Genomic DNA, 14,909 nt, shown 5'->3' with positions numbered 1-14,909 from the left:
TGACCAAAGTCTTAATTTTGCCAAGTTTTTAACTCTCTCTTGAAGGCTGGAATAAACAAAGGCCTCAAGAGCCTTACCTAATCCATTCCCCAAAAGAAAATAACCTTTCTACCTGCATTTCCTAGGGAACAGCTTGCTGTAATATTATGGATTAGAAACACGGAAAGGTTGACTACCCAATAATTTGCATCAAGGCCAGTGGTTGGTGGAAAATGGGTATAAAAATCTATCAGCTCACAGTGTTAACAGTTTATACCCACTTGCACCTCCACTGCTCAGAAGGAATCAATAGCCCATGACCTGGGATACAGTGGAGGCAGACACAGGAGTTCATGCCTCAGGGGATATTTTATTGAAGTTAATTCTGGCCTGGTCAGATTTGGGTATGGCCTCCCAGCCATCACCTACCGAAGTCAAACATCATTGACCTTGGGGTGTTCTCAGCATCCCATTTCACATTATTGTGTCTGTCAGTCTCAATGAAGCCATTAGGGCCTGCAGATCTATTTATACATTATTTCAAATTGGCTTCATTTTCTGCAAGCACAGTAATGCAAAACCTTTAATATCAACCAGGGTTGTTCTTTTATTACTGCTGTAAGAGCCCAGACAAAATAATCTGGTTTTGAATCAGAACAAAATTATGCCATTGAATAGCATTTCACAGTTGGCACAGTTAAATATAAAAATGCAAACAGCTCCTTGGTATTTGAGAACAACCTTATAAAGCTTTGGACTTGCTTAAAAATACATTTGGTTTGTAAAAATCACTGAACTAAGCAAAACTGCCACAAGAACTTGCAAACGACAAACCTACAGAACTTCTCATTTTGTTTCCTTAATTTATACTACTTTCAAATGTTTCACACTCTATTTCATTACCGTGGTCAGACATTACCCAAATCTTGTGGATCAGCTACAGGCATTTACCCTCTGCTAGCAATACTCTGGTGACTGGAGATAAATTTACAATCACACCAGACTTGGGTCTCAATCTGATACCTTTGAGATTAATCAGGGTCCCACTCCATCAATAAACACTAAATCCATTTTAGTGGACCAGTTCTGGAAAATGCCAAGTTCCCTCAGTTCTAAATTAGCACTGTTCCAAAATAAATGCCTGCCCATAGAAGCTCAGGCCTCTCCACACCTCAGCTTCCATTTGTGCCTCTTGCTGCCACTGAAGCTCCATGCTGAGGAGCCCTCACTGGCATTTTGTGCTGCACACTGTGGAGGCACAGTCCTGCAAACATTGGCACATGTGAGTTCAGTGGCATTTCTTACATCACATGTTGCAGTTTCTTTACACCAGGGGTCCGGAAATCTCAGAAAATTCCAGGATTAAAGTAAAAAACTTCAGTAATTTCAACATCAACAATAAGACCAGTAAGGGGTATGAGATAACCAATTTTCCATCCTATGTGCATGTAATTACTTTATAGAATTCCTGTTCACTACCAGAAATTATTTAGATTTGTTTTATATAAGATGTATAAAATCCTTACTATGTCATGGTGAACTGATTTCGCTTCCTATATTGTTTCTAAACATGAGTTTACAGTTGTGTGGAACAGATTATAAAGGCACTTGGCCAGCACTCTGCTGTGCTCTGTTAGAAATATGTATAACAAAAACTGAAATATACTGGAATATCAATGAAATTAACCATTAACCATTCTGGTAAAAAATCATGTATGTTCTTAAAAATATATATATATTTATACACACATACTTTGTATGCAGAGAGGTTTCAAAGAAATAGTGACATTTTTGGGCACAATGAGACACACAGAGCACAAGAGAAGCTTGAACTCCTCTTCAAGCACCATTTGCAACTGTACAGGGCTTGTGTGCTCTCCTCATTCTTCAAAAAGAGTTAATTAATTGATTTACAGAAGTCAGCATTGTTTCTCAGAAGCCCTTAGTGCCCTACAGAGCCTGGGAGCCAGAGCTGCAAAGAGGATTTAATGCCCTCCAGTACTGTAGATTCAGCCTTGCTCCATTCCCATGGATTTGGCCCTCTGAGCAGGAAAAATGTCATCTTTTATCTGCAAGAGCATCCTTCCAGCCCATGCAGGGCCACAGCTCAACCCACACACCCTGCACATGGCAATGTTTTCTAGCTCAGGGTAATCACCTCTGTCACTTTCAAAAAGCCTGAAAAATCCGCCACCACGTTTCCATGCGTCAGCATAGCACCTTTGGGATTTCCTGAAAGGAAACAGAGAGGGAGTTTAAAAGATAAGCCAGAAGGTAACTTTCAAAAACTGAACAAAAAAACAAAACAAGAAATGTTTAAAATATTATGTTCACTTCTTCAGTTTTAAAACACAGTAATTTTCACCATCATTTCTGTGCACTAATACATACCAAAAACACTTCAATACTCAAAACTTAATAAAATGCTACTGCAAATAGAAATATTTCTCTTGAAGACTTTGGAAAACTGGTTCCAACAGAAAATAGCCTAACTGCAATTTCTGAGAGTGCTGAGATGGAGCCACTCAATGAGCACAGCCATCAGACTTGGCTGGCTGTTCCAGCCTCTCTTGGGAGGATTTATTTCATCCAGATTTTGATTAAGAATGATCTTGAACACCAAGAGACACTGTTTAAAAGGCTGTTATACTCTTACTTAACCAGTATTCTGGATGACATGAGAAATGCAGAGAAGTGCAGGTAAAAATCAGGCTACAAGAAGACCCTTTGAGACTACAATTAAGGGAAGTATGAATGAATGAATAATATCAGCAGCAGAGGTGTCTTGAAGGCACCCATAAACCCATTAGGGAGCCAGCAGAGCCCCTGTGCTGTGTTCCAGAGCTGGGCACTGCCCCTGCAGCATTTCATCCACCACCAAAAGGCACCTCAGCACCACTAATATTTGCCTTTTTACACTCCTTTTACACCATGGTCAGCTGACCATGGTACACCTCTTGCATTTCATATCTTTTGGACACAAAAACAGTGTTTGTTAAGCAAATCCACAGGCTGGAACCTCCATGTTCACAAAAAAGTGACATGGAGGGCTCTGCACATCCTCCTATCACAGCACTGTCCCTTTTCATCACCTTCCAAGGCTTTACTTGTGAAAATAAGGTGTAGCTCAGCTCAAATAAAGATTATGGGGCCAGCCTCTTTCTCTGCAACATGTTTTTAAGCAGATTGTTTTAATTCCATCACACCACTGCCACGTAGTTCCTGCTGCTCTGTGCGAAGGCAGATCAGGGGAGCTTTACCTGCAGGTGCCCAGTGTGTCCCCAGAACAGTGGGCACAAGCAGCCTGGCAAAGCTCCTCCAGTTAATGCAACAAAATGGCAAACCAGCCAGAATCTCATTCTGCCTTCCTCAGATTAGGAAGAGACTGTGGTGCTTTGTGAATATGTTTCAGCACAGGAAAGTATGTTTAATCCTCTCATTTCAGAGCAGTTTGATGAGGGCTGTGCTGCTAGCATGGGCACAGACATGAGCACACTCAGCACTGAGCCCTGCCAGCACCACCACCATCACTCCTACTCAGCCTCCCAAGTAATTAAAGGCAGGCACAAACAGCAATTGTTGCATACATTTATTGCAGTAGAGCAGGATATTTTTAACACAATGTATTATACTGAAAATTCCTATTTGCTGCTTCAAGTGCCTTGAGTAATTCAGTCCCAAACACTTGCAGATGAAGATGGTGGTGCACAGGAGGTTGCTTTGGTCCCATCTGAAGCTCAGGGGTGAAGCTGGCAGCTTTGCCAGCCATGGCTGCTCCCATGCCAACATGCTGAACCAGGCTCACAGGTGCCAAACCAGCCTGGCAGGTTATTTTCAACTGGGTGCACACATGGATCCAGGCTCCAGGAAACATCCATGAACAGGTGTCAGTTGTGCATACACACCACAACTCCAGAATCACTTCTGTTACTGAGCTGTGTCCAGCCAAACACAGGTGCTCAGCCCCTGCAGTTCTAGAAGCAGCTCTGCTCCTGCAGTGTCACAGTGGAAAGGATGTGCTCAGTACTGGTTTGGAAACTCAAAACTGTGCCCTCTTTCTGGCACACTTCTTTCTGGTCCCTGCACCTTGAAAAAATTCTTCAGATGTTTTTTGGAGGATTTCAAGTGTTTAGTGCCAGGGTGGGTGGGGCTTGGAGCAAACAGGTCTAGGTGAAAGGTTGCCTTGCTGTGGCTGGGAATTGGAACTAGACATGCTTTGAAGGTCTCTTCCAAGCCAAACTATTCTGTGATTCTGTGAGATTTCTCAGATATTTGACTCATTTACTCACTCCACCTCTGACTTGAATGCAGATCCAGCATCTCTGCCATGCCTGGAAGCAGTGTTAACATCCTGACTCCTTCTTCAGCCTCCTTCTTCTTGCACAGGCTCAACACCCTGGACAGGCTGCAGTGATGATAGTGTCAAAGCAGAGCAGCAGTGCTGGAGCCAGGAGAGCCTTCATCAGGAGAAATCCAGAACAAACCATGCTGTTATGGGACAGCTGCAGCTTTTTGGGCTGGGGGACTCTTGTAAGCTTTAACCTTCCTTAGTAGTTCTAAGAGTTAACCTAGCAAAAATGGGTGCCCCTTTCTATGAGCTCTTTCCCAGAATCACCACTTTGAGAGAAGAGGGTTGGCAGGGATGCTGCTCTTCTATTTAAAAAAATCAATGCCATTTCTGTAACACTGTTCTTGTTTGAATTTCCTCACAAAGACAGGCCTAGTGAGTGTCCTGTTACAGAATGGATACCTGCAATCCATCAATAATCCAGGAATGTCAAGGCCTCCTTATCTTGGTGCCAGGCTTGTTTGATAGTTCTCATAAGCAATAGTAGAACTTTTAAAAGAATAGAAGAACCTTTTCCACATTGCCAAAAGGGTCTTTCAAGTGCTCCAGCACAAATGTGATGGTGTGATCCATCAGTGTTCTGGGATGCAAGCACTTTCCTCCCCAGGGGAGCTCTGACTAAAAGGAACATGCGCTGGCCATGCTGAGAAACCATTGGGAAGCAATTTTTATCCACCTGATCAGTGGATCCTTGAGGGAATGACAGTTGATTGATTTCTCTGGAGTAGCCAACATAAAAAATTGTATCCTGACAGTTTGGGGATATCTATATATCTTTGGCCCATTTCCAAGTGCTGATGGCTTCTTGGCACAGCCATGGAAGTTGCTCTTTTCATCCAAGATCAGTAACCTCAGCCTCTCTTTTCTCCCTGAGGAGGCATTGGGGCATCTGGTCCTGTCAAAGAAAAGCAAGTGTTAAAGTCTGCTCCTGGGGAATTCTTTGCAATTCTACAATTTTCAGGAGACAAATTCTAGAGCAGAGGTTTTTTTCACACCATACAAAAATATTTAAAGCCCTTTGGAACTGGAAAAGCCCTAGAGAATATATCCTTTGGAAGAAAATTCTAAATTTAGTCACTAAAAATTACATGGGCTATATAAAACTCTTACATCAAAGCACAATGTAGAAAACAGACCAGAGTGTTGATGCAACCTCTGGAAAATGCAGAGAGTGATGTGCAAAGTCCTGCAGCAGCAGAGGATGGGCTCATGCATCACAAATCATTGCTATGAAATGTTCAGTTTGAGATGATTTGCAAAATTGGAAATCTCTGATTTGGATTGGAGAAGGGAAATGAACTTCCTGATTGTCCTATTTCTGTAACTCTGGCCATGCTTCTAAGAAAAGCACAAAATCGGAAACTGGCCCATGATTACATCTGCAAATGAAAAGGAAAATCACAAGAAACCTTCTCTATGCAGAATTTCTTATTTAGAAATTAAAATGTCAACAATAACGTGACTAGAAGAATAATTGCAGAATTTCTTATTTAGAAATAAAAATGTCAACAATAACGTGACTTGAAAAATAATTGCTCTGCACTTGAACATGCACAGAAACACACTGTGCCCTGCTGCATCCACAGCATGGCTCCTTCCATTTCCACTGCTCCCATTTGTGCCCAGCCACTTTGCACTCACTCTGTGCATGGCTGTGATGTTCATGTCCAGCACTGAGGTCAGTCTTTCCCATTTAGGAATTCCCAGTGCTGGAACAGAGCAGAGTCACAGGCTCCTTTACCTCAGTGCCCTGCCCTGGGCACTCTGAAGTGCAGATATCAAATCTAAGGACCATACACAAAGGTAAAATACCCAAACCCTTTTAATACACCTTGAGCTTGTACTTGGAGCTGATACAGCAGTTGCCTACCTGGTCTGCAGCACAAGTCTTCTCTGTGAGGTGGAGGATGAAGGTGTTCCCTCGTGCTCAGCCTGACCCACCATCTGAGGAGCACCAGCATCTTCTGCTGACACCAAACTGAGGATGCTTTGGTGTAGGACCAAGCATTAGGCAATCCCAAGAGCACAAGTGGATCTGGAAGAGCTGCTCCAGCAGTGCCTGGAGCATGGACCTTCTCTGCAGGCAAGTGTGAAAGCAGTGTCCCAGGCAGTGATGCCTTGTGCATCAGCCCACACAGCTTTCAGGGACATGTTACAGAGGCTGAGCTCTCAAGAGTAGGAAACTCCTGCAAGCTGATGAAGACCAGGGTCTGAAGAGAGGAGAAAGAACTGCCTCTGCTAAGAACAGGCAGGAAAATTATGCTGCCCCTCTCTCCAAGAAAAAGAGGCCAGCAACACATGAGTACCAGCACCAGGCTCATCCCAAACCTCCCCAGCACTTGGTGTCATAAGCAACACACAAGAAGAGGAGACAGAGGTGACAAGAACCTTGGTGAGGCTGGAGACATCAATGTGCTTAGGATACAGAGAATGGAAAGCTCTGGAACCACATTTTAGGTTTTTTTGATTTTTGTAAATATTTGCAAAAGATAAATACCAATCAACCAAGTGCTTCACAACTACACAACAAAATGGGAAGCAGAGACATGGGTGGATTTTCAGACAACTGGGAAATCATACTGGCAAAATGTATGTCAGAGAATTTATTGAAAAATAAATATATTGTTATTTTTAATTTGCAATCTACAGAAGTATATAAACCTATATATTCTTAAATATTAAAAATGCCTAGAAATATCATTGCCATATCAGTATAACAGCACATTTGTATGTATTGAGGTTGGATTCATAATTAATTTCATAAGATATTCTAACATTTCTAGATTAAAATGCCTCTTTTACCTGTAGTGCCACTAGTAAAACACACAATTGACAGATCTTCTGGTCGAGGAGGCTAGAAATACAAAAGGAGATTAAGAAAATCACATCAGTCAAATGCAGATGTGTCAGTGGTAGAGACTGTTGACATTGTAGAAACCTAAAGATCAAACCAATTATGTTTTTGCTCTGACAAGAAAAAAAAAAAAGCTAGAATTCCCCTCAGCATATATAACCAGGATTCTTCAACTGATGCAGGCTCTATTCCTGCCTTTATGCTGTGCTCCAGCTGCACTAAGGGCATGCTTTAGTGTTTGTCTCACAGTTAGCATTTTCCAGTCCACCACCTGTATCTTTAGACACGTGGGACAGCTTGAGATAATTCATCATTTTCCAGGTCAATTCTGCAAAGAACTCTACAACAGGGACAAGATTCCAAAGCTGCTGATTGTTCCCATTTCCAGCAGCATCTCTGTATTCTCAGCACCGCCCCATACGTGCACTATTTTGGGTCATTAATGATTAAATAAACCCTTGAATATCAGAAGCTGCTTTTGAGAGTTTTGTATGAGTATGAGCAGCCAGTGAAAAATATCAAAGCAATTTTCCCAAAATATCCCATATAAATACTGCCAAGTAGTGCTTCTGAACTATAGGAACCCCAGCAGAAAGTGAAGGGTACAGAGACATTCCAGTGCCACCAGGGTAAGGTAGTGGAATTAGGATAGCTTAACAATGGCATTTAATTACTGTCCCATTAACACATTCATAGAAGGATGAGCTATCTCAATTAAGTATTCCAGGTAGAGGGAATAAAGCAAATACTGCACATTGTTCCCTATGGGGGTGGTGAAGCTCTGGCACAGGCTGCCCAGGGAAGCTGTGGCTGTCCCATTCCTGAAAATGCTCAAGGCCAGATTGGACAGGACTTGGAGCAACCAAGCACCCATGGAAGGTGTCCCAGAATATGGCAGGGGGGTGGAACAAGAGCTTTAAGGTCCCTCCTGTGTAGTTGTAAGTGGGAAAAGCAACAAGCCAACACTCACCACAGGCACATGTCGATTCTCACGGCCACAGTCCTGGAAGAGATGAAAGCAACAAAAGTGATTTCCACCTTAATTCCTGCAGTGTAACCCATTTGCTAATAATCTGCAAACCACTAAGGGAGAGTGTGAGCTAAAGCAGACAAATTCCTAGGTGGCACTGAGGCCATCTTCATTGTCCTGAGTTACTCATTATCCTGAGTTTCTTGCCTCAACGGTAGTGCCTTCCTTGGATTTCAAGGAGTGTTTGGGTTGGTTGAGCTGCATCCAGGGTGTTTCAAACAAGTGTGAGGCTGTAGGCTTACACGTAGTGTGGGTGAGGGTCCATAGTGACACAGAGTCCCCAGGCAGGTACAAAGGAGAGCTGCTTTATTGCAAAAACCAGGCCTTTTTAAGGAGTTTGTCCATCATCAGTTACATAGTTTTAAAGCATAACAAACATAATTCAACCAACCACCATACAGCACAATGTGAACACGCAATTTTTATAACTTGTGAATACACAAGTTATATTACTTGTTTTCCTACCCCTATTTCAGCTGAGTCTCTTTCCCACAGTCCTTTTCTGCTTAGCTAAAGTAACTGAGCCATGACTTTACAAGGCCTTCCTTTTGTGAAGTTTTACTTATTGGTAACATTGCATGAGGACAATGTCTCAAATAACAATCCCCTTCCCATGCTTAAATAACAGCTGATAGCATACTTGAGGATCAAGAATTGAAATGTTGGCTCTGCTATCAACAAGGAATAACACCAAGAGGCAAATGCACCAAGCATTAGCATTATCAGCCACAAGCTGCTCTTTTGTGCTCTCCAGACACTGAACCTGGCACACAATTCACAAGTCCCTGTGCAATGTACTGTCTTTTTACAGATATTACAAAAAATAGTAAAAGGGGAGAGAGAGCAAACTCACCTCCACCTCCTGCATGGTCTGGATGCGAACCCCACAGCTCTTCCCTCTCTCTGTCAGCTCCTTCTCAAACGGGTCCATCAGGATGATAGACCTCAGGCCTGGTGTTTCTTTCCTCTCCACATGGTCGAGGAGTATCTTGGCTTTTTCAGGCTTGTCACAAATGACTGTGGAAATGTCAGCTGCAAGAAAAACAGCCAAACAAGCTGTTTGCAGTAAATCTTCTTTAATGCAAGATTAGCTCATAGCTAACACTATATCAGTTCTGATAGTCAGTCCAGGCTACACCAGAAATCCCAGCATACAGCACATGCTTCTCTTGAAAAATGAGGAAAAAATGCAGTCTTAGGTAACCTAAGTCAATGACAAAGCTGTGGCTGACATTTATGATTATTCTGGGAGTCTGTTCAAAATATTAAAATTGGTCCCCACATGCATTAAAAAATCTAGGAGGCAAAATATCAAGCAACACAGGAGTGGGTGGACACATTCCCACATCCAGAGCAGCCCTTATCTATGGCTATGCACAACTGGGCATGTGGAAAATGCAACAGAGGCAGCACAGGGACACAGGGCTTCTCAGGAACTTCTCTGAGTGAATTTAAGACACTCAACAAGTATAATCACAGTGTCCCACCCCTGGAAGTTTTGATGGCCAGGCTGGATGAGGCTTGGAGTAACCTGGTGTAGTGTGCCCCTGCCAATGAAGAGGAGTTGGAACCAGATGAGGGTTTAAGGTCCCTTCCAACCCAAACCATTCTAGGATTCTATGATCATCTGTCTTTTAGAAGCAGAAAATGAACCATTCTGAGCAACAGGACTGAGAAAATCACATCAGTTTGGATGTTACCTGTGTTGACAATGTACCGAATGGCTCCAGGACCTAAGGTGTCATACAGGGGAACCACCACCATGGAATAGGTGTAGCAAGCCAGCTCAGAGATGATCCACTGAAGGAGAACATGGAAGCACAAAGGTGAGAAGGGGCCTCGAGAGCAGATATACCTTGAGAACAAGCTGACAGGTCAGGAACTTTATTAATACAATATGAAGTTGGATATAAAATCTCACCTCTGGGCGGTTTTGAGCGAAGACGCCAATGAACTGCTTTGTGGATGGCTTGCAGCCCTGCTGCAAAAGGCCTGAACCCAGAGCTTCTGCTCTTTCAGCCACCTGGAATTTGGAGAGGAAAAAATACATAAAAAAAGAGGAACATAATGATACCAAATTAAGCAAAGACTTACAGGAAGGCTCTCCAATTATTGTATTTCCTATCTAAAAGTCCAGTTTTTATGTTATCATGAACCATCATTAGCTGAGTAGTAGTTGATGAGGTCGGTGATGCCCCGTGGCTCCAGAGTGCCTCAGTGCTGCTTTCAGGAGTGGGCTCATGGCATGGAGCCAGCCCCTGAAAGCTGACACACCCATGTAACACCTGGATGTGCCAGGGTGGGGACAGCAGGAAGCATCACATGCTGCATGAGCAACCCCCTGGTCTAACGTGCAGGCACTCCAACACCCCATCTTGTGTTGGGCAGGGGAAGAGGATGCACAGTGGGTGTCACATCCAGCTCACCTCCTTGTAGGACAGCCACTGGTAGGGCTGCTTGGGCTTCCTGAACCCCAGGCAGGGGCCATTCTCTGAAAGACACAAGCAGAGATGATGAGTTACGGAGAGGCAGTGCCAGGAGTTAACACATAGGGCCATGATGTGGGGGAGCCCTCCAGGAATAAATCCATAGTTAATGGGTTGGTTCTCACAGCAATCCCCAGCAAATTACACACACAAGTGCATCTGATGGGAGACAAGCTGCTGGGAGCCCCCAAAAAGGGCTCAGTCCTCCCACTGACAGCAGCAGTTTGCCCCAAACAGCCTCATTAAAAGACACTTCTCCAAAGGTCACATGAGCATTGGTGTCTGATAAGGGCACTCATCCCACTGCCTTTTGTGCTGCCTTTTGATTTAAAAAGGTAAAAATGACTATATTTAGCCCAGCCTACTCTGGAGGAAGGTAAAACAACACGCAGCAGTGCGTGACCAGATGAAAATTTGAAAAGTTTGAATAATTTGCTAATGGTACCTACTTGCAGGAATCCATTCCTCCACACACCTACCGAGTCCTTCATCTACCCCTGTCTTGTGGGGCAGAATATGTGCAGATCTGGGGTTTTTTATTGTACCAAAAATACTAATCTGACCATGACATTGCTAAATCCAATGAGGCAGGACACCATAAACAGCAGACATGGAAATAGTTTGGTAGAGCAGGGAAGAGTTATCATGGCTCTTTGGAGTGGGAAGTGATGTCTCAAGTGTGTGAGAGCTCTGTGACGATACCAGTGACCATGGGACACCTGCATGACCTGGTCCCCACCTCTCCCAGCTTCTGCTCCTAAGCCTCCTCACCACTGTGCTCTCACCAGAGATGCTGAATCCCCTCCTGAAGACCTCGTACATGGTCCTGGCATCATCGTAGTAGTGCGTCAGCAGCTGCGGGCTGTCCCCGATCACCGAGCGGCGCGCCCCAGCCAGGCCCTGCGTGACACGAGGTGACACAAGGTGACACAGCCAGCAGCACTGCTCCAGGGTGGGACATGGGGAAACCCCCACCATAAAGCAGTACACTCCCCAAATGCTAGCAAGAGCTCTGTGATCACCACCTGCCCCAAGAACCAAAGGGATGACAGAGGGGGGACATTGACCTCAGCACCTCAGGGATAGGGAGAGCCCTCTGGTCACAGAGGAGCACTTGACCCAGCTCCTTGTCACTGAGATCATTGATATTGCCCTAGGGAATTTAATAGGGAATTATGGATCTGGAAGTAATGGAGTGGGGATGTGCTAGGGGAAGCAACTGCTCTGGGCTCCCCAGGTCTCCAAGACTAGCACCATGAGCACTTCCACAAGGACATCCAGGCCAACATGAAGGACAGACCAAGGCAGAGCCCAGCCTCCAGTGCCAGGAGCTCAGCAGAGGTATTTTAGGAGTGGACAACCAGGGTGAGAATGAGCAAACCAGGACTGCATGGGAGCAAAAGAAAAAAAAAAGTAACTAAAGCCCTAATCACAGGGAAAAATTATCTTGAAAAATGTTAATTCCTCCCACCCTTTTAAAAAGCTGTTGGAATTAAAGACAATGACGTCTTAGGGGGAGCATCACAAAAGGCTTTAAAAATTCTCATCCCACTTTCAGATATTAAAATAAGTGGAGACAATACTCAGAAACATTTCTGTTCTTTAAGACAGAGCGACATCATTAAAGTAATTTGCAAGGATAACAATTAGTAACTCCTCAGCCTCTAAGCATGGGTTCAGGTTTACTTTTTCTTACTATCATCAAGTTAGCAGCACCAAATTCAGCAATGGGTGCACATGAAGACTGCCAGGTGATCTGGTCTCATCAGCTGTTGCCTTTCAGTTGTTTCTCCCATGCAATGGCAGTGCCTCTAATTTTTTGCAACAGATGGTTGAACAAAGCTAAGACCAAAATTTTACTGAAAATCTAAGAGAATAACATGTACTCTGTATTCTAGTTTATTAGTTTACAGGAAAAGGTGAAGTGATGGGGTGAAGTGATCTTGGCACAGTGCATTACATGGTTGATTTCAGGATGAGGTTGGGGAACTAACAAAACAACAACAACAAAAAAGACTTTCTGGTGTGCCCTGTGGACATAGATCTGTAGAAACAAGTCCAGAGGAGCCATGAAGGTGATTAGAGGAATGGGACACCTACCCTATGAGGAAATGCTGAGAGAGTTGGGGTTGTTCAACCTGAAGAAGAGAAGGCTCTGGGGAGACCTTAATGAGAGGGGCTGGAAAGGGACTTTTTGCAAGGGCACATAGTGATAGAACAAGTAGTGGCTTCACACTGAAATAAAGTGGGTTTAAATTAGATGCTAGAAATAAGTTCTCTCCTGTGAGGGTGGCGAGGCCCTGGCACAGGCTGCCCAGACAAGCTGTGGCAGCCCCGTTCCTGCAAGTGTCAAAGGCCAGGCTGGATGGAGCTTGGAACAGCCTGGTCTAGTACCCATGGCAGGCAGTTGGAATGAGATCATCTTTAAGGAAGGTCCCTTGCAACCCAATCCATGCTGTGACTTCCAGGCATGCAGACCTTGGGGAAAGCCAGCGGGGGTTGCCCTCACCTCAACTTCTTCCGACTGCATGCGCAGGTCGCAGGGCGGCTTCACAGCACGCGGCCGGCTGGCGAACCAGTAGGCCACGACAGCGGCAAAGGCGCCCAGGCCCACCAGCGCCGTGGCCGGCAGGTTGCGGAAGAACTGGCTGAGGTCATCGAACTCGGGCAGCCGCAGGCTCCGCAGGATCTCCTGAGCCTGCATCTTCTCCACCAGCGAAACTGCAACCTCTGCAAGAGCCACAGGGATGGGTCAGGCCGGGTGAGGTCAGGCTGCAGAGGGGCAGAGGCAGTGCGGGGCTCGGGGAAAAGGAGAACGTGCTTTGCCTCATCAGCCATCGCAGACACCCTGCTCTGCTGAGCCAGGGGCTGCCTGCCAGCGGCCACCCTAACTGAGAAAAACTGCATCTGTGGAAGAGACAGAAGAAAGGACGAAGCATCCATAGCAGGGTGAGCTGGAACAGACAGCTCACTCCCTAAGGACAGCTGAGTACCAGTGTACAGGAAGTGATGCAGTTGCAGTTATCTGGAGTGAGAGATGCTGGGACAGGCTCTAGGATCCAGCTAGGACCCCTCAGGGCTGCCAGGAGCTTTCTCTGCCTCCCCTGAGCAGGACTGCACAGACAGTTGTGCTGGGCTCACAGAGTGGGAGCTGCTCCTGGGAAAGGCAAGGTCACGCTGTGGATCAGGCATTGATCTAGACTCTGCCACAGCAGGTTATCCTGCTTTTCCCTTTTGCACAAACAGAAACAACCACCAGAGAGAAGGAGCCAAGCAGGTGGCTCACTGCTCCAGAGAGGTCAGGCGGTCCCCTGGGGACTCGTGTTTGGGCATTGAGTGCACAAGGAGCATTTTAAAAAACTCCTGTTTACAGGAGAGCCCTGTATCAGCTCCTCGCTGAGGAGTCCCCAGTATCGGCCAGCCCTCTGAGGAATGAGACAAGCAGGTGCTGCCCAGGGGGAATCCAAACAGTTCAGGTTTCCCACAGCTCTATTTATGACTTTACAAGAGTCAAGGTCTTAAAAAAGTTTTTCAGCCACATGAGCCCAGGCAGCCCTTTCCCTCTTGCCCTCTGGCCTTGCTCCAGCTTGTGGAGTTCAATGGCTTCACTTCCATGAGGGGGCCAGGACTTCCCACACAACAGCACCACTAACACAAACCTGCTTTTTTCCTCCTGGAAGCAGTGTCTGGGCTGCACTATCCTGAAATCCTGAGGGTCAGGACTACCCTCTAGTAGTCTTCTCCTGTGTTTGTGCCAGGTGAGCATTGGGGCTGGCACAGGCCAGGTGGTGAAGACAGGGGCATCCCTTGCACAGGGCTCTGGAGAAGGTTGGTAAGTTTGCAGCCACCATAACAAACAATTAACCTCACTCACTTTTGCGCTGTGAAATGGTGAGGGCAGCAGCAAGGGGACAGCAACACAGAGCCCATGCTCAGGGTCATCCATCTCCCCTGGAGAGCTCTGGCCCAAATGTCCCTCTGGCCCCATGCTGCTCCCTGATGCTGGCCAACATCTCACAGCCACCTCTGCTCCCAGAGAACTCCTGACTCTGCAAACCTCTGGGACCACAACCAGCCTCTTCAAGAATGGTTAAACCCCTCCAATAATCACATCCAGATGACGTCACTGGGAGATATCCACCATCCTCCTGAGATCTGAGGACTTTTTCAGAAATTTCCACATGTGATAAAATACTGACTCTGGAACTGAAT

The 14,909-nt window shown here is 45.4% G+C and overlaps 1 protein-coding gene across 1 annotated transcript in view; it reads right to left on the bottom strand.

Annotated features, from left to right (window-relative positions):
- The window catches only part of ACSL6 (acyl-CoA synthetase long chain family member 6), a 44,159-nt gene that overhangs the window by 17,494 nt on the left and 11,756 nt on the right, over nucleotides 1-14,909 (bottom strand). Inside the window, 9 exon segments of the mRNA XM_059483817.1 lie at nucleotides 2,138-2,211; nucleotides 7,130-7,181; nucleotides 8,152-8,184; nucleotides 9,065-9,243; nucleotides 9,912-10,011; nucleotides 10,133-10,234; nucleotides 10,638-10,702; nucleotides 11,483-11,597; nucleotides 13,207-13,427. Of these exon segments, the coding sequence (XP_059339800.1) occupies nucleotides 2,138-2,211; nucleotides 7,130-7,181; nucleotides 8,152-8,184; nucleotides 9,065-9,243; nucleotides 9,912-10,011; nucleotides 10,133-10,234; nucleotides 10,638-10,702; nucleotides 11,483-11,597; nucleotides 13,207-13,401 (915 nt within the window). The 5' untranslated portion in view covers nucleotides 13,402-13,427.

This window comes from Ammospiza nelsoni, chromosome 16 (assembly GCF_027579445.1).
Source record: "Ammospiza nelsoni isolate bAmmNel1 chromosome 16, bAmmNel1.pri, whole genome shotgun sequence".
Classification (NCBI taxonomy): Eukaryota; Metazoa; Chordata; class Aves; order Passeriformes; family Passerellidae; genus Ammospiza; species Ammospiza nelsoni.
The sequence above is the reverse complement of the archived record's forward strand: the minus strand, read 5'-3'. Positions and strand labels throughout refer to the sequence as shown.